Source organism: Mauremys reevesii, linkage group 3, assembly GCF_016161935.1.
Source record: "Mauremys reevesii isolate NIE-2019 linkage group 3, ASM1616193v1, whole genome shotgun sequence".
Classification (NCBI taxonomy): Eukaryota; Metazoa; Chordata; order Testudines; family Geoemydidae; genus Mauremys; species Mauremys reevesii.
Window position 1 is genome coordinate 178,051,436 of NC_052625.1, and position 20,314 is coordinate 178,071,749.

Sequence of the window (20,314 nt, forward strand, 5' to 3'; positions counted from 1 at the left end):
TTAGTAAGACTAAGGGAGAAAGGAAAAAGAAAAAGATAGGTAGAGGGGTGGTCACAGTCCATCACCTGCTTTGCCACCATCAGCATAGGATATGCTGTTGAAGACTCTTTCTCGTTATGTTAAAGGAAAAAATAGTCTGAGTTCTATTGTCTCTTTTGCTAATAAAAGTTGGTATGGGTTCAGAAAGAGGTAATACCCCACTGGCCCCACATTTATTTACTTGGATTTTTTACAAACTACAGTAGTGCCTGTCTAATGTTCTGGACACCTGTGATGACTTTTAAAAATACACTAATAAATAATCAGTAATAATGACACAAAAATGAATGGAAGAGCGAGAAGATCATAGGACAAAACACAGACTTCCAGAAACATACCCGAAACCCTGGGCTAATAGGCTGGGAAAAGCCCTGAGAGCCTTTGGACTGAAAAAAATGTAGTTAATTTATGCTGTAGGTACTATTTCCATACTTTATCACACAAGCTTTATGCCCATCTAACTGCCCTTTTACAACCGTCTACTAGTTGAGTGTATTACAGAAGTGCTCTTTATGACTCCATAGTTAAAGGTGAGTTGTTCTGCACAATTTACAACATGCATTCTTTGAGTGCAGAATGAAATTTCTAAGAATTTACAAATAAATGTTTGTTTATGAGTTAAAATTATTTTTTTAAACAGGCCCCTTAAGAAATTTAGCATTTATTGATTTCTTTGACCCTACTGACACCATGCAATAAACATACAATTATGATTAAGGCATTTTAACCTTCATGATCTTAGATTAGATTAAACTGATTGTTAAAGATAGAATAGTTTTCGCTTATGCTTTTTCCTCATGGCAACAATACAAGGCCGAGTTAAGGTTCTGTGGGTGTCAATTGTATTTCCATACCTTAATGTTTAGCTTTCTTTAACCTGAACTGTGAATTTCTTGGATTTGTAGTGCTTGTTTCTGGGATATTTACAAAATTGTTGTAATGTATTTAACCATTACATTATTGATGTACTGTATGCATGTACTCCCAGCCTGATTTCATTTTAACACAGATATTTTTATCTCAGATTTATAGGTATAATTCATTGCATGATTTTTATTTTTTATCCTTTGTCAGTATGTGTGATCAGGGAGAGTAGGGATCTATGGCAGCTCCCCACAGCCTATAATTGGGAAATCATGGGTGTGTGGTGGCCCCAATCCTCCTAGTGTGTGATGGGGAAGAGCAGTGTTGCATGGTGGTCTCTCCCAGTGTGTGATGCCAGAGCGGAGAGTTGTGTGGTGGCCTCCCACAGCATGTGACTAGGGAGGGGTGTTTAGTGGCCTCCACTAGTGTGTGATGAGGGAGGTGACCAGATAACAAGTGTAAAAAATCTGGATGGGGTGGGGGGTAATAGGTGCCTATATAGGAAAAAGGCCCCAAAATCGGGACATCTGGTCACCCTAGGGAGGACAGGTGTGTGCAGTGGCCTTGCCTCATGTGTTATTGGGAGGGGGTGTGTGGCAGTTTCCCCAGTGTGATGTGGGGGAGAGGATGGGTGTGTAGAGGCTTCCCCCCACTGTGTGATGGGGAGGGGATGGGTTTGTGATGACCTCCCTCAGTGTGCGATTACAAAGGGGTGTGTAGCAAGTCTCCCCCAGCCTGTGTGATGGGGAGAGAGGTTTGTGCGGTGGGGCTGGGCGGTGGAGCATGCAGCAGCCGCCCCCGCGTGATGCCGGAGGGAGGGGTACCGTGTGGCGGCCTCCCCAGTCTGTGTGCTGCCGGGGGGAGGCAGGGAGGGGCGTGCAGCAGCCCCCCCCGCCGGGGGTGACCGGGAGGGAGGGGTGCGGCTGCGGGGAATTTCCTTGTGCGGACGCAGGAGAGAACCGCACACGCCAGACGGTGGTGGGGTGTGAGCAGGGCGCTGCCGCCGCCGCCGCCGGTTGCTGAGCAATGTAAGCGGGGTGCCCCCTCCCCTTTCCTCCCCCGTCCCCGCCCCGCCCCGCCATGCCGGACCAGATCTCCGTGTCGGAATTCGTGTCCGAGACCAATGAGGATTACAAGTCGCCCACCGCCTCCAACTTCACCACGCGGATGGCCCAGTGCCGGAACACGGTGGCGGCCATCGAGGAGGTGAGAGCCGGGGGCAGCTCGGGCGGGGAGGGGCTGCAGAGCCCCTCCGGCCTGGCGCCGCGCTCTGCCCGCCGCGGCGGGGAACAAGGCGCTCGCCGCTGCCTGGGAAAGCGCCCTTCGGCCGCTCGGAGAGGAGAGCGCCGGGCTGGCCCGGGCTTAACCTCCCTCCGCCGGCGGGGCGCTGGGGCTGCTTTCCTCCAGCTCCCAGGGGCTGGGCTCGGCTCGGCTCGGCTCCCCTCCGCCGGCGCGGGGAGAGGGGCTGGGGCTCTTTCTCCCCCGGCCCCCAGAGGCCCGGCCCCCTTCCTCGGCAGCGGGGCTGTGGCTGTGTCCCCCACACTCCCGGGGCCAGGGGGCTGTGCCCCCCTCAGCCTGCCAGGGCCTTTTACCGCTCTTTCGCCCCCTCCTCCCGGGCCCCGGGGTGTGTCTGGCTGCATCCCCCAGCGGGTTGCTACACCCCTGGGGAGCGGAGCTGTGTCTGTCTCACGGAGGGAGGTTTTTTGTTAAAGAAATTTGAAATTCCTCTAGCAAAATCCTTCCTCGCCGGAGGGAGACCGTAAAAACTGAGAAGGGAGTTTTTTCGCTCTCCATTCAAAGGAGATTCGGGAGAGGTCTGGGCACAGTTAGAACCCATCCTGGCTCTTGTTGTCCTATGTGTAACAAAGTAAAGCCTTTCTGCCTCTCGGAACTAACTTGTGAACAAAATAATCTTGTTTACTATGTAGAGTAATTTGTTCCATCAATTGATATACTGTGTGTGTTTTGTTTTGCTTATTTTGCAGTATGTTTATGTTCAAAATCAATTAAACTTTTAAACAAAAATCTTGAGAATCACTAGGTTTGAAGTGGCCCTCCCCACAAAAAATGCCACAAGCGATCAATTATATAAGTATCTTAAATATGTGAACAAAACAGAGCATTTGTTCTTTAAATGCCTTTTTCAAGATTTTCCTGTTTTGCCAGTCCCTAAACCCTTGACTTTGAATTCAAAATAATCTGCATGGAAGGAATTACTGTTTTGCTCCTGAAGTAATTTTGCCCTCCACACAAACTTACTCTTAAATGCCAGTATTTAATTATACCTTTTAAAGCAGATTTTAAGGTTAGCAATTAAATATCGATGGCAGTGTTTTTCAGAATATTTATAAATGTGAAGGCTTTTTTTTCTGCCAAAATTTACTAAAGACTAAATGAACAGTTAGTGAAATTATTTAGGTCTAAAGCAAGTTACTGTAAGTAGTGTCGTCAGATCTCCTGATTTTATCACAAGTCTTATGATATTTTATTTATATATTTTTAAAAGCCAGATCTCTTGGTACTATATGATTATGTGAGGATCTCAACTGTATTTTTTTTAAAGAGTGAGTTTCTAGCCTTCCCATTTGTTCAGGAAAAAAACTTGAAAATGTGAACCCTTAAAGATAAGAAGGCAAGTAAAAAGAATCCAACGTATATTATTTTTAAAAAGTCATGATTTTTAAGACAATCTCAGGTGTCGGGCACCCCAAATTCATGACTTTAGCGTGTGTAGTTGGCTGTCCTGATGTACTCATTTTGGTGGGGGGTGTCTGAAGAGAATGAACTAACGATGTTCTTGAAAACTTCACTGTTATTTACAATCAGGAGAATGCAGCACATATAAACTTGAACGTGTTTGGTTCCTGTCTTATTTAATCTGGCTATCAGCTGTTTGTTTTGAGGTCAGACCAGTGTTACATTGCTGGTTGGTTTCAAAGAAACATGATCAGTATGTTATATCTCAATTTGCATCTTTAGAAGTTGCAGGTATGTGACAAATCTTTTTTAGAGAAACCTGGCAAAATGGCCATGAAAACTTACTAGCTCAGGCAAAAAATGTGCTCACCTATTCTATATGATAATGAATACAATCAATATTTTATGGTCTGTCAAAAATACTTACCCACGGTGAGTAGAATTTTACAAGTCTGCATTAGAGTTTGTATTGGCAGTCACTCTGCTTATTCACTGTCATTAATTTCTTTAGCAATTTTGGCAAAATATCAGCAATAGGTTGTTCCTACTGAGATCCTGAAATTATTTAATTAAATGGAGTACTCCTTAAAAAAAATTAAATGGTCTTAAGAATTAAAGGACATTATTCATAGGTTTAAATCTATAAAATCTGGGTTCATAGTCAATTTTTTGATATTCACATCCTTCATGCTTGGTGGTCTGTTGGTGTTTCAGGTTAAAGATGTTGCTTTGGTAAAAAGCTGTCTATACATTGCCTAATAGAGAAAACAACACTTTTTTCTAGAGGTTTGATAGAAGCTAGTATATCAGCTTGATGCAAAAGAACGCTTAGTAAAGCTTATAGTTGTAAAGGTAAAGTAAATGTGACAAATGCATTCTGATTTCACTAACACAGATACCACAGATTTGAAACCTCAGTATATATGTTTTCAGCGTGTGATGTGCTAACTATATTACAGCATAAAGTATAGTACTAAAATCTAGGAAATCTGGTTATGTACCTGTGTAAAGTTTAAGAATGTAGTATTTGAAATGGGGGATGGTAAAAGAAATACTATTCAGACTACTGGGTAGTGTTTGGATTATAGCTAATAAATGAACACAAAAGAACTAGTTTGCTAACTGAACACTTATAAGATTGGTGGGTTGTAGAATAGTTGTGGTTCCATCTTAGCCTTATCTGCTAATTATCTGATTTTAAACTTCATTAATGACTGAGCCTTTCCTTTAAAAGTGTCTTTTGAAGGTGAGGTGGGAGCAGTTTTCTAGCTTCTGCCAGTGAGTAGATCAGAAAAAATGCTGGACAGTTTGCAGAAATCATTAAACTGAAAGCCTGCACCCCTTTTTACTTCCCTTCCGGACTATTTGTACTGTGTTGTTTGAGTACCAGAATCTGATCAGTGTTTGCTGCTGCTAGTAGAAAGAGAATCAGGAAAGGTCTGTTCTGGGAAAAGGCAAAAATGTCAGTATTGTTGTACAAGATACATGATTCCACCATTTCTGCAATTTTTTCATTCTTAGGATGCTGTCCTGAGAGGTGCTGAGCATCTGTAGCTCCCATTGAAATCAATTTGCAAGTGTGCGGAACTGCTGAGGATCAGGCACTTTATATCATACTTTCTAATCTTTGCATATGTAGTAATAAGTAAGTTTAAACAAGTTTCAAATTAGTGTCTGCTAGCTCAGCTCAGGGTCATATGTTTGGGGGAGGGGATGTTCAGAATCAGTAATCTAGTTTAAAAAAAGATTAACATTTGTAAGCTTACTATTTCTAGTATAGGTTCCAGATGCCCATATTGTAGCAGGGCCTACAAATGTGAAACGACTTTTTAATGCTGTGCACATTGAGTATCAAAAGCCTGACTTTACCATTGCTTTTGCTAAGAACATGTGTTTCTTTCTTTTTTACATTGTGACTTAAATAATAATAATAAAAAAGACCCATCAACTGTAGTGAATTCTGTGAGATGCCACTAATCATGGGGGTCATGAAAAATTTTAGAAATTGTTTTCCATAAACTCATTTAGTGATGGCTGGAATCCATGTATGTGTTTTGTGAATGGATTAAAGAAAAAGTTGTATAGCAAAGGCTGGTACTGAAATCTGTAAGAACCAAATACTTATTTTTTTATTATTTATTATATTTATTATGATAGTGCTTAGGGACCAAGTGAGAACCGGGCCCCATTGTGCTAGGGGCTTTACACACAACAGTAGATAGTCCGTGTTCCAGAAAGCTTTCAGTCTAAATGAGTGCAGAAAGAGCTCCAAGTGCAAGGCGTACTTCTTCAACCTTGCTTTCTTTAATTTATAAACATGTAGCAACATGCATATCACTAACGAACAAACAAAACCCTACCAAAACAAAATACTCTACCGCACATGCAATTCTCCTCCTGGGGAGAAGATGAGAGAATAGTCCACACATGGTAGATGTTAATTACGTCATTTAATGCACAACTGGAAGATGCTCGGATACTGTGTGATGAGCACAGTAAAAAAAACCTATAGAAAACAAGTAGACAGAACAAACTAGAGAAAAGGAGCATAACACATAAGCAGTTAACAATGTGATGTGGCTAATGTTACATCAGTTACATGGATTTTTATTTAAAAAATAAAACTTATGGTTGTGTGTGCATGCATACGCAAATTCCTGGATCGTGGAGTTTAAAATCTGAGAAATTAGTGTGGTAAACACTACATAAAAGGCAGAATTACAAGCCATGATTTATCTACAATATGAATGTCCTATTTCATAGAGTACAGAATATTTTAATTAATTTTATTTTTGTTTCTTTAAATCTCTTGTTGGGTTATTGCTGATGACTATATGAATTAAAGAAATGAGTTTTAGGGGGGACTGGTTGTATCAAGCCCCTACATCTAGTTTAGCCTCAGAACTAAAATTAAATAGTGGTGTGGATATTGATTTTTTTTCTTATCTCCACCATTTCCTCTTAAAGTTTGGTTCTAGTCTAAAAGTGGCATTGTGGAGATTCCATGATTGTGTCTCAATGATTCCATAACTGCCAGCCCCGCAACCTCACCCTGGGTGCTCTCAGTCACAATATGTTTTTTTTCCCCTCGTTATCCCATAAAATACAGGTTTTGCAGACCAAAATTGAGTTTTAATGTCTGAATTGTATGATCTATGGCAACCCCACTGCTTTCAGTGGGTTTGGAGCGGTGTAACCGACTGAAACTTGGTAAATAACAGTAATGCACAAAAAGGAATAGAATTCAGGTTGCTCTCTCTTAGCTATTGAAGCTTTGGATGACTAATGAGTAAAAAGCAGTACAAATTTGTCAGTAAAGAGACAGGACTCTGAATACACATGCAGTATCTTTATGATGTCTATTTGTATTTGTAAGCTCTTTGGAGCGGGGACTGGAAACCTGTCTTTTTATATCTCTGTGAAGTGCCTACACACTTTTGGAACCTGTATAAATAATCTGAGTGAGAAGAAGCCATTTTCTACTACTTTCCAGAGTATAAGAATACTTGTATTTCTTGATGTATTGTGGAAAATTTTAAAACCTTCATTTTTTTATATTTAGTTTTTAATAAAAATATATTCATGCACACTATGCTGTTCCTTTCAAAACATATTTGTGCATTTTCTCCCCTTATTACTGGATATAGCTTCATAAATTTATCATATTTATAAATGCTTCTCTTCTGGAGTTAAACCTCTGACATTGTCATCTGACGTTGCTGGGGAAAATCATCATGGTACAAACAGGAATATGTTTTCAAATAGCAGTGTTTATTTTGGGGGCAAGGGGTCACAAAGGAATAAGCTGGAGTAGTGTATGAAGTCTTCTGGCTAAATTCTAGGACTTCAGCTGGAGCTGTGTCAGAGGACAGAATTTTATCCCTTAAATATGGACTGAAAACCTTTTGTAGTGTGGAGGATGTTTTAGGCAGTTAAACTTAAGTCATCTAGGTTCACTATGAAACTTGTTTTGGTGGGACATTGTCCCACCAGCGATACTAAACTCTCCCCACTATCAACCTTACCCTCTCTGACTCTCCCCATCTCATCCCCCCCTCCCAAAACCCCCCAAAAGTAGGGAGGTGTATTATTTCCAGAGAATCATGCTGCATCGTGATTCAGCCCTTCCCCCATCTCTCTTGCTACTTCTCAGTGGCAGAATTAGCTTTTCTAGACTCAATATATTTTTTGTTTTCAACTAACATGAGCAGATGTCTAATTCTTCATCTTCATTTTTCTCTTCTTTCTCTTCCTACCATGTTGTTACTAGTGGTGTATTAATGGGAACACTAGTCATTGACAAGGACTCCATTGTGCTATGCACTGTATTAACATAGAACAAAAAGTCAGTTGCGGCCCCAAAAAGCTTACAGTCTAAGTGTAAGACAGGAGACAGCAGATGGATACAAACAGATGGGTGAATCCAAGGAAATAATGAGTCAACAAGAGTTGACATCTCAAAAGTGAGTGAGGGATGATAGGTGGGGTGGGGATGAGAGTTGAAAGTGAAGACAAAAAGCGTGCGTTTGATGTGATAGAGAAGGGGGAGCCAGTCGGGATGTGAAGAGAGGGGTGACATGGTCAAAGTGATGAGCTAGAAAAAGGATCTTTGTAGCAGTACTCTGAATAGATGTGAGTGGGGCAAGGTTGCCTTTGTCAAGGCTGGAGAAAAGGATTTTGTAATTGAGAATCAAGATGAGGAGAGTCTGGATGAGAGTTTTAGTTGTTTAGATGGATAGGAAAGGCCACATCTGTAGAGATGTTATGCAAAAAAAATCTGCAACATTTGGCCTGGATGTGAGGACCTAAAACGAAGTATGAGTCGAAGATGATGCCCAGGTTGCAGGCCAGAGTGACAGACAGGCTGATGGTGTTATCTAGAGTAATTGAGAGAGGTGGTAGTGAGGAGGGATTGGGAAAGCTAAAACACAGCTTTTAATCTATGTTGCACTGGAGCTGATGGCTAGACACTTACAGGGAGATGTCAGGGAGACAGGCTGAGATATTAATTTGTACAGGAGACCAGTCTGGAGCAGTGAAGTAGACCTGTGAGTTGTCAGTACAGAGATGGTAGTTGAATCTGTTTGCACATGGGGTTGTCCACGGATGAGGTTGTCGAGGGAGAAGAGATGGGGATCAAGGACAGAGCCCTTGAGGAACCTCCACAGGTTTGAGGGGGATTAGGAGGATCCTCTGAAGGACATGGCTGAAGAAGCAGTTAGGGAGGTAGGGATACCTAGGAGAGGACAGAGTCACAGAAGCCACGTAAGAACAAGGTTTCAAGAAGAAGATCGTAATTGACTGTTTCAGAGGTGATTGACAAGTGAAGGAAGTTAAGGATGGAGTACTGGTTCTGACCTTTGGCTAGGTGAGAATGGTTTCAGTGGCGTTTAAGGGTCAAAAACTGGATTGGAGAGGGTCTAGGATGGAATTGGGAGAGAGAGACTCCAGATAGTGATTGTAGACAGCATGTTGAATTATCTTAGAGATGGGGCAGTGGTTGAAGAGGCAAATTGTGGGGGAGTGAGAGGTTTAAAAAAAAAAGAGAGTAAGGAAGTGGATGCGAGTGTGTGTGATGGAAATCAGGAGATGGGGTGGGATCACTGGGAAAGTGGCGGGAGGTGAGAGGAGAGAAGAAGAGGATTGTAGGATGGCAAGAGGAGAAGGAAGGCAAGCTGAGGGAAGGGGAAAAGTCATATATTTTCAGTTTTATTTTGGAAATAATTGGTGAGATCCTTGGCGCAGAGAGAAATTGAAGCAGGAGGAGAGGAGGGTTTGAGGAGTGAGTCAAAAGTGGTGAAAAGGGGGCTCGGATTGTGAGTGTGGGATTCAGTTACTTTGAGTAGTAGAGTTATTTAGCTAGCAAGATGGCAGAACTGGAGGAGGAGAGAGAGAATTTGTAGAATAGGAAGGCAGCCTGGTCACAAAACTTCTGCCAGAGACTTTCTGTAGCACTAGATTAAGCAGCTGAAGCAGATGTTGGGGATGAGTCAGGGCAGAGGGTTCATAGGGCAAAACTTGCACTGGAAGAGAGGGGCAAAAGAGACAAAGGTGGAGGAGAGTGAAGCATGGAGAGAATCAACAACCACGTTAAGAGAGGAATGAGTTGTGAGCACGAGAACTCATCAACACTGATGGACTTGAAGTCATGGATAAGTAGAATGCCGGTATATGAGAGTAGGGATGGGGTGGGGAGCTGATGGGTGATGCTGAAAGAGACCAGGTGGTTGTTAGGGAAACTTGCTATAGAGAGAAAATAGAGCAATGCTCCATGGAGACCAAAGTTAAGAGATTGGCCCTTTTGGTGAGTGGGAGGGTTGAACCAAAGCTGCAGGTGAAATGAAGAGATGAGTGAGGAAACTTGCTGCTAAGGAGTCTGATGGGTCACCAGCACGGAAATTGAAGTTTCTGTGGATGAGTGTGAGAGAATGTGAGATGAGAGGGCCAAGATTGAAATCAAAGATAGAGGCCAATGGGGTGGAGTTGGATGAACAGTGGATGACAGCAACATGGAGGAGGAGAGACAAATTTGAAGCAGTGCTCTTCAAAAGAGGAGAACGAGTGGGAAGAGGGGGTGTAACAGGGTCCATCTCTGCCCCTGTCCTCTACCCTGCAGAAATGGCACAGACTCCACCAAGTGTGCTCTCAGTGAAACTTTATTTCAGTTCCCCTTCACCAATATCACCACATTTCCCCCAAGCTCCCGCCTATTTACAATATTTCCTGAGCTTTAGGCTCTCCTGGCAGAACCTGAGGGGAACAGAGGTCTCCCTACTCTGAGGCTGCTGTATGACTAGACTCAGCTAGCCCTGTTCCTCCTCCTTTCTTTCTCCTGGCACTTCCTTTCTGTGCCTCTTTTATCAGCCCTTGGCTGATGGGGGGCCAATTGAGTTCTTATCCTGCCCAGCCCACCAGCCTGATTATATAATTACCTGCAATCAACTTCTCTTGGGGGCACTAAGTGAACTGTTTACAGGCTCAATTCCAATTCCTCCAGAACCTTCTTTTAAGGTTCTGGCTGCATTTTTCCCCACACCTCTTTATCCATGGACACTCCGTCCATGACCCCACAACGTCATGAGACTTCGTCAACCTCCTCCTGGCATTGGCCAAAGTAAATATCTATAACACCAGGAGGAAGATGCTGAATAAGGGGATGTTCTGCGACTGTGGGCCCTATTGCCCTTCCTCCCTTGGCTCATGTATCTGGGTGGCGTCCACTAGCTCCCCTGTAATTGTTTGATTCCCAGGTCCAGTAGCTCTTCCCCTTAGGCTGGGGGTGGGGGCTTTCAGATGCAGGCAGGCTTGCGCCTGCCTGTCTCCCAGCTTTTCGATAGGTACTCTCTCTCTGCACTCTGTCACAGGGGGAGAGAGAGGTTGGAAGCTTCAGGAACAGTAGAGAAGTTCAATATCCACACCACAGTGTGATCCAGTTTGAGAAGTGTGAGAGAGGGCAGTTATAGGAGCAGTGTCAGATAAAGGGACCCAGATCTCTGTGAGAGCCAAGAGCTGGAAAGAGCAAGGTTTGAATCCTGGATGGTTGTGATCTTTTTAGAGATGGAGAGGGCATTCCAGAGCCAGCAAGAGAAGGGTAGGAGGGAGCAGGGAAGGAGGAGGATGGGTGTGAGGTTAGGAATGCGGATATGAGAGGGGTGGAGATAGTGGCAGGAACAGGTGTGGGAGATGGAGATTGGGGATGGAGGGAGGGCCAGGATTGGGCCACATGTCGGCAGAGGTGAGGAGAAGTAGGCAGAGGAGGGCGTGGATGTGGCATCTAGATTTGGGCTAGTGGGAAGATGGGGGAGAAAGAGGAGCAGATAGAGCTGGTGGGAAATGTAGCGGTCGGTAATAAGGATGGAGAAATGGAGGCAGAGGAGGACAGATGCTAAAATGCAAAAATGGGGTGTGGTGGGAGCCATATGTGAGTGGCACATGGACAGGGTTACCATAAAGAAAAACAGAGTATGAAAAGTGCTCTGAAGGTGCACTTAGAATCATAGAATATTAGGATTGGAAGGGACCTCAGTAGATCATCTAGTCTAACCCCTTGCTCAAAGCAGGACCAATCCCCTGACAGATTTTTGCCACAGATCCCTAAATGGCCCCCTCAAGGATTGAGCTCACAACCCTGGGTTTAGCAGGCCAATGCTCAAACCACTGAGCTATACATGAAAGGGTTAGTACTCTTATACAAGGCACTGATGAGACCTCATCTGAAATACACCTCTACCTTCTGCCCTGAGAGTCTATAAACTGTGCTTTGTGTTGCACAGACACTGATGGAGATCAGGGCCCCATCGTGCACTTGCAACAGTTTCCCCTACTACACATCTAGATGTACTTCATTTGCTAGTTTTCCCCATTTGCCTTTTTAGTGGTTGATACAAGGGACCAAATTCTGCCTCGGAATTAATGGGTGCCATTTGTTTGAGGTCATTGATGTTGCACCTGTTTTGATCTTCTGTGAGTGCCAAATGGTAGAAACATTAGCAGCATTAATTATCATGATTAATGTGGGTATTGCATGTAGTAATCTAGGAGGGATAGCTCAGTGGTTTGAGCATTGGCCTGCTACACCCAGGGTTGTGAGTTCAGTCCTTGAAGGAGCCATTTAGGGAGCTGGGGTAAAAATCTGTCTGGGGATTGGTCCTGTTTTGAGCAGGGGGTTGGACTAGATGACCTCCTGAGGTTCCTGATATTCTATGGTGCTGGTGACTTTTTACTATTTAGTTTATCAATTTCTTCTAAAACTTCCTCTAATGACACCTCAATCTGGGACAGTTTCTCAGATTTGTCACCTAAAAAGACCGGCTCAGGTTTGAGAATCTCCCTCATATCCTCGGTCCTGAAGACCAATGCAAAGAATTCATTTAGTTTCTCTGCAATGGCCTTATCATCCAGGAGTGCTCCTGTAGCATCTCGATTGTCCAGTGGCCCACTGGTTGTTTAGCAGGCTTCCTGCTTCTGATGTACTTAAACATTTTTTGCTATTACTTTTTGAGTCTTTGGCTAACTGTTCTTCAAATTCTTTTTTGGCCTTCCCAATTATATTTTTACACTTAATTTGCCAGGATTTATACTCCTTTCTATTTTCTTCACTAGGATTTAACTTCCACTTTTTAAAGGATGCCTTTTTGCCTCTCACTGCTTCTTCAACTTTGTTGTTTAGCCACGGTGGCACTTTTTTGGTTCTCTTACTATGTTTTTTAATTTGGAGTATACATTTAAGTTGAGCCTCTATTATGGTGTCTTCAAAAAGTTTCCATGCAGCTTGCGGGGATTTTACTTTTTGCACTGTACCTTTTAGTTTCTGTTTAACTAACGTCCTCGTTTTAGTGTGTTCCCTTTTCTGAAATTAAATGCTACTGTGGTGGGCTGCTGTGGTGTTTTCCCCGCCACAGGGATGTTAAATTTAATTATATTATGGTCACTATTACCAAGCGGCCCAGTTATATTCACCTCTTGGACCTCATCCTGTGCTCCTCTTAGGACTAAATCAAGAATTGCCTTTCCTCTTGTGGGTTTCAGGACTAGCTGCTCCAAGAAGCAGTTATTTAAGGTGTCAAGAAACTTTATCTCTGCATTCTATCCTGCGGTGACATGTACTCAGTCATATGGGGATAGTTGAAATCCCCCATTATTATTGAGTTTTTTATTTTTATAGTCTCTCATATCTCCCTGAGCATTTCAGTCACTATCACCATCCTGGGCAGGTGGTTGGTAGTATATCTCTACTCTATATTCTTATTATTTAAGCATGGAATTACTATCCATAGAGATTCTATGGTACAGTTTGGTTCATTTAAGATTTTTACTTCATTTGACTCTGTTTTCTTTCACATACAGTATTACTCCCCCACCAGCACTTTCTTGTCAGTTTCACAGCTGCTATTATTTCACATTTGGTCTCTGGCTCTAGCTGTCAGCCTTAGAGACGCCAGCTGTGAGCCCTAAATGGGGCTGACAGATCTGGTGTGGGGAATGGGAGTCTCCAGCTCTGAGCCTCTTGCTGGCTGATAGCCAGAGCCAGAGACCAAATGTGAAATAATAGCAGCTGTGAAACTGACCAGAATGTCAATTCCACTTCTGGTAGTCTCCCTGCTGTGAAATTGAGCTGCTTGCTGGGGTCACAGCTCTGCTGTCAGTCCTGGGGTGGGTGGGCTCCAGCTATGAGCCTTGTGTGGCTGTCAGTGCCCCACTTTAGTAAGTGAAAGCACTCCTGGTAATGATGTGCACCACTGGCTACAGGAGGGTAGTGTGGAGACCAACAGCGGATTTAATTACTGAGGTGGCTACAGGTTGACTTAATGTGGTAACCTAATTTTGTAGTGTAGAGAGGCCCTCACTCCTCAAGTGAGTAGGTGCTGAGGAAATTTTTCAAATTCTGTGTCTTTGTGCATACTTATTGATTCTTTCAGATACACAAAAATGTTTTTACCATGGAATATTTGCGCTATGTGGCCAAATTTTACAAATCTATCTCTTAGCTGTTAAGGATTTTCATGTTAACTTTCACAGTTATGTTATCAATTGTAGTATCTAAGTTTAAACCAACAAAAAAGGCAGGAGTTAAGAGTGAAGGCTGAAACTCTGTTTTTCAGCCACCATGTTGTCTAGGGATGGAATTGAAATATTTTATATAAAACCACATAGTCTTCATAGGACCTTCTTTTACCCCTGAGTAAAGATCAGATTATCAGTATAATTTCAGCCTGAAATCTATAATTATGTCTAGCATTGTGTTAAGTGTGTATTTGAATACCTCAAAGCAGCAAACATGATTATAATTGAAGAAATCAATTTTATGTTCCTGAAAGCTTTGTTGTACATTCAGATGGCATAGAGTGAAATAAGGAAGTCCTGAAGCTAAGTGAACTTTCGTATGGCTTATTCTCTAGTGCTATAAATTCATGTCCGTTGGTAGTGAAGACTTTCTGACAAAATACAGTTCTAGTGAAATTTCTAATCTATTTTAAGGGAGGCTATTTAGGAAACAAATGGATTTGCTAATCATTTTAAGCCCTTGCAATTACACAGAATTACCTTTTGAACACAGGCATATGAGTGGAAATTTCCTTAGCACATGCTACATAGAACCTGTTCCATTGTCAGCTACAAGGCATGCAATGTAGAATTTTGCAATTCATATATGAAATATATATTTTATCAATTTATTTTTCCTTTACAGTATTGTAGGTGTATGTTACAAAACAATAAAAATTGAAAATGAAGTTTTCCCATGCCTTGAGCTCTGGGCAGACTTGAAATTAGCAATGCTGAAGGGACTGGTTTAGAATCAAAGAAGCAATGAAATTGTTAAATATCCTGTAAGCTGCATTTTGTTTTGCTTGCGTCACTGTAATGTTTAACCATATTGTTCTTGATTATATCATAATGTGGACAACATGCTTCCCTCATCTATATTCTCAATTGCTTTAATATTAAATGTGTAAGTAGTTCAGTGCCTTCTAGCTATCTTAGATATCTATTTTAGGTACTTAAGATTCTGCACTGATGGGCATCATATGAGCACTACACAATCTATAATGTATTTATCCTCACAGCATTCCTGTGAGGTGTGGAAGTAGTTTATTCCCTTTTTATTGGTTGGAAACTGAGGCACAGAGAGGCTAAGTGACTTGCCTGAGGATGCACTGCAGGAAAAACAGATTTGATTTTGTAATAGTAGTAGATATTAATTATCACTCAAGTGGATGGCAGATGGACAACCTGGTTTCAGAGTTGCTGTAGAATATACAAATAATTACAGGGGTTAAAAAAGTCATTTGCCCATTCTGTAACGGTCTGTGGGAAGCTTTCCGGGGGAGCATGGTTGCCTTAAACCTTTAATTCCACTGTATTTAAAGCTGTTCATTCCACAAGAATTTCAGGCCAACATTTTCAGGGGTGGCCTCTGATTTTGATTGCTTCTGTTTTTAGGTGCCCACCTAGACACAATATGCTGCAAGGAGTCTCCAGTTTGGTACCCAAAATCAGTGGCCATGTATGAAAAATTTTCTGTATGCTTTCATTTAAAAAAAACCCACCCCCTTCCAAATGGGAATTAATGTGGTGTTACTTTCCTGGGTTTGTACACAGGGAGCTCCAGTGCTTTTTCTACCTGCCATAGCGTGGCCAAGCATCAGCAGAGTGAAATTAACAAGATTCCTTTTCCTGTATAGTAGCCAAGGGAGGAAGATGAGGATCTTAAAATATATCAAACACTTATTTGCCAGAAGCTGAGCTAATCTTAAATTTATACTGACTACAGTGCTTATCTTCCATTAATAATGCTGTAACATAAGGATTTAATTATTTGATATAAGTGTTTTTGTATTAATATTGAATGCCCATTTCAGAATTTTTCAGAAGTGGAACACTGTCCTACTAATGATGGAGGCGGGGGAGGGAGGTGCGGAATAGAATAAAAACTATAGCATACTGTCTGGTAACTACCATATATGATAGAAGTAGGTTGTAAAATTTTACAGCATTGGACCAAAATTGTTTTTAAACATTCATTATTTAGCTAGTATGAGACCTAGCATTTTATTTTGTAAGATGAATGAAGTTGAAAAAGTAAACAAACAGGTCATTGAGTGGAAAATGAGGTTTTTAGTTTTTTCAGTTGTAAAAATCTCATCTATTACTGGTAAAATAAGTAAGGACATATGTTTCTTAACCCATCACCACGTCCCCATTCCAGCAGTTTAACCTGATGATGATGTAGTTTTTAAAAAGAAAGGTAAAAATCTAAATAATTACTTTACCTCTGCTTATACTAATTTCTGACAGATGATTCAGCTTTTCTCTAAGTAATACTTGTTAGAGGTTCTGTTTGGCAGAATGTCTCCTCTTTTTGCTCTTTTCCTCACTTCCTGAAATTTTATCCTCCTATTTGCCTGGAGGATAAAAATACCCCAGTTAGCATAATGATGAAGGAATTTCTGTTCTTTTTGTTGTCTCCCTTCAGTGTGGTAGCATCAGATGAAGATGTCTCTTAGTGCAGATTACTATTACTTACTTCTGTTAAAATAGCTCCCAGAGGCCTCAGTCAGGCACAAGACCCAGTTGTGTTAGGGGCACATCTCTTGCTATCTGCTTTTAAGCCCAGATGTGAGGTGGATTTAACAAAGAAAATAGGGAATGGGAAGAAAGTTAGATGGTAACAGCGATAGAAACATGTGGCTGCACAGAATAGCTTGATTTGATTGATGTATATGGTTAGTCATATTGATGTTATGTCCTGCTTATTTGAATAATGAGAAATAAGCTGTAGATATGGTCAAATATCAGGAGCTGAATTGTATAATATCAATTTGTAACCTTACTTCCTTTGTTTATAGGTCAACTTTTGTCTACAAACAACAGAAGTAACAACCTACACTTTGTGCCCTTTTGGAGAATTTACTGAGTGTATTACAGTAAAAAATGGTCATGGTGTTTGTTGAGCTGAATACAGCTAACTCCCTCACAATGCAGATGGAGTTTAACTATTCCACAAGTGACATATGTTTTGTTCTTCCACACTTAATAAGATAAAGGAATTAGCTCCAGTCAGCTTTACTGTCTAAATCCCATACATATATTCCAAATTACAAAGAACAGTTTGTTACATAGACTGCGATTAACTTTATCATAAAATCATATTTAAATAGATAGTTTTAAATAATTAACTTATTGTTCCCCCAAAAAACTTCAGGCATTCTCTAAAAGGTGCCTACTGGAATGAGATTCTTCCATGGTAGGGTAAAGTCTTCATTGACTTCATGCAGTTACACCAGTGTTTGAGCCAAATGGTGTGGTCAAGAGTCCAGTGAAATCAAAGGAAAGACTCCTGTTGACGACTTTGGGCTTTGCATCAGGCCTCGAGAAGTACAACAGATGTAATAAAGAACAATGCAATATAGGACAAACACAAATGGTGTACGGTCTGTCAAGGCTGTCTCTGGCAGACTCAAAAGCAGATGGCAACAAGGACATTTTGGTGGCTTGTCTTTTGTAGAGAGTAACTAAAAAATGGATTCCAGTGCCACTGAATTAATTCTTACTCAAAATAAAATGTTTGTTTGAATATAAAGATTAGGATCAAGGAGTATGAGTCCTAGTGTATTTCAAGGACTGTGAATGTCTGCTAAGTGACTGACTTTGTGGGTGCTATATAAACAAATAAATATTAACTAATAATTCCCAAAACAAAAGTCAGTCAAATCCTAAACAATAAATGGGACCCTATGTTTTTTCCATATAGGTTGGTTGGCTTGGGCTATGATGGGGTGCCAAAGGGGCTAAATGCTTTAAAAAAAAAAAAAAGAGAGCGAGAGAGCACTGAACTGAGAATGCCCTGCTATCAGTGACAGGATTCACATTTAAGAAGTAAAAGTAAGAGCATGTTAGCCAATCTTAACTTCTCTGCTGAAATATGAGATGAGATTTGGTGTCTCATAGAACTGGCTTAAAAGTGATCCCCAGCAGCCAGAAGTGAACAGAAAGCCAGTGAAGAGGAAAGGCTGCATATTGATGACTGGAAAGAATCTGAGTGGACAAGATGATGATGATGATGATTTTTACTTGAATATTTGAGGCTGTTTTTTATTGCCACAGTTCTATGAACTTTCTGTGCTTGATAAGGATTTTGTTTTTATGAACATTATTTTCTTCAATAATTAAATATTATATATATATATATATATATATATATATATATACCTTGATATTGATATTCTCTGGCATTTGTTAACACAATTTAGTAACTAATGAAACATAAGGTAACAAAGAGATATAAGTGCTTTATGGAAAAATAAACTTTTTGAAAACTATACAATGTAAGATGCACCAGAATTATTATGTTGCTGATGACAACCATACTTAAAATCAGCTCATCTCGTATCTTGAAGGAGGTTGCTGTAATTTTGATGGTGAAGTTATGAAAGAAGGAGAAAAATATGGATTATATCCTGCCTGTATGATAACTGAGTAATGTACATAAGTTGGCATGTTTGGGAGAAAGTTGAGGCTGCTCATTTCAAAGCAGTTTCTCCATCTGTCTCTCTTACAAGTATTCAGAAGTTTTAATTGTCAAAATGGTTTATTATTTTACCTTGCATAAATATAGCAGTTGCATTTCTCACCTTTTTCTGTAAGGGAGCAAGGTGGAAGCTTAACAAGTAATGTGTGTGTATGCATTACTTTTCCATTCAGGACACAATAGCATCGTGTAGTGACTTGCGTGGAATGACTAAGACTTTGTAACTTTTAAACTGCTGGCTCTTGATTTGCCTTTCTTGATGCAAGTGGTTTTCTAAAGGGTGTGTGCTTAGTGATTAATTTGTTAAGAAGAGCCAATAATGTACTTATGCTTAGGTGTGGGTGTGTGCGTGCACATGAGAGAGAGAGAGAGAGAGAGAGCGAGGTATGAATGCAGCAAACAGCAGTTTCATGTATTCAAACCAATTCTCATCTTTTGCCCTTTAAAAAGATGAAGTAGTTAAATACAAAGTAAAAGCAATAATAAAATTACAACTTACTGTAAATTAATAATAAGAGAGAAAAGATGGGTGAGGTAATATCTTTTATTGGACCAACTTCTGTTGGAGGGAAAGAGACAAGCTTTCGAGCTACATTCAGCTCTCTCTCCTTCAGAGGCCTGAAAGCTTGTCTCTTTCCCCAGCAGAAATTGGTACAGTAAAATAATAACAAAAGATATTATCTCACCCACTTTGTGTGTCTCATATGTAGGGCGACCAGATGTCCTGATATTTAACTCTTTGTCCCACTTCCCGACCGATGTATGATCGGGATGCCATTTATCCTGATATTGTATGATTGCCAGGTGGCGGCGTCCGGTTGGCACGGGACTGGCAGGCTCCCTGCCCGGCTCCGTGCAGCTCCCTGGAAGTGGCAACATCTCCCTCTGGGTCCTAGGTGCAGGAATGGCCAGGGGACTCTGTGGGCTGCCCCCTTCATGAGCACGGGCTTCACAGCTCTCATTGGCCAGGAATCACTGCTAATGTGAGTTGTGGGGGCAGTGCCTGTGGGTGAGGCAGTGCGCAGAGCCACCTGGCCATGCCTCTGCCTAGGACCCAGAGGGAGATGTCGCCGCTTCAGGGGAGCCGCCTGAGGTAAGTGCCAGCCTGCATGCCTTCCCTCACCAAAACTCCCTCCTGGAGTCAGCATCATAAACCCTCTCCCACGTCCCAACCCCCTGCCTAAGCCCTGAGGCCTCCCCACCCCTTGCTGAGGGCTGGAGCTGGGGCCCTGTATCCTCCACTGACCCACGGCTTGCAGTAGGGGCTGGAGCCGGGGCAGTGTGCTCCTGACTGGCTTGTGGCAGGACTGTGGCCGGGGGCCGCTGTTGGGGCCGTGTGTCCCTGACCTGCAGCTTCCTCGGGCTCTGCCTCATGACTCCAGTGGAGGCTGTAAGCCTGTGACTCTTCTTTCCCCCCACCCCCCAACCCATGTGTCCCGATACTTTATTCTTGCCATCTGGTCACCCTACTCATATCCTGGGACTAACGTGGCAACAACACGTAGGTTAATAATTACACAGGTGCGTTGTTGCTTCATGTGGTCTCACGTGTAGAAAATAGTCAAAATAGGGATGTGAAACTTTCCAAATGTGCAGCTCAGTGGAGTCCTAAACAGTACATGTGGAATCGTTCATCTTTTATATTGCTTCAATTTAACCCTATGTATAAGGCTTCTGAGTTTTTCA

General features: G+C 41.8%; 1 protein-coding gene across 8 annotated transcripts in view; it reads left to right on the forward strand.

Moving 5' to 3' along the window:
* Positions 1–1,779: 1,779 nt before the first annotated feature.
* Positions 1,780–20,314, forward strand: part of ASAP2 (ArfGAP with SH3 domain, ankyrin repeat and PH domain 2) — a 175,336-nt gene continuing 156,801 nt past the window's right edge. For 2 of the 8 annotated variants that reach the window (XM_039531998.1, XM_039532005.1), the window contains exon 1: positions 1,781–2,109. In XM_039531998.1, the coding sequence (XP_039387932.1) occupies positions 1,984–2,109 (126 nt within the window). In that variant the 5' untranslated portion in view covers positions 1,781–1,983. Of the gene's footprint in view, positions 2,110–5,221; positions 5,246–13,694; positions 13,954–20,314 lie in introns of those variants that run through there. The other 6 variants (XM_039532006.1, XM_039532002.1, XM_039532004.1 and 3 more) reach the window with 6 other exon arrangements.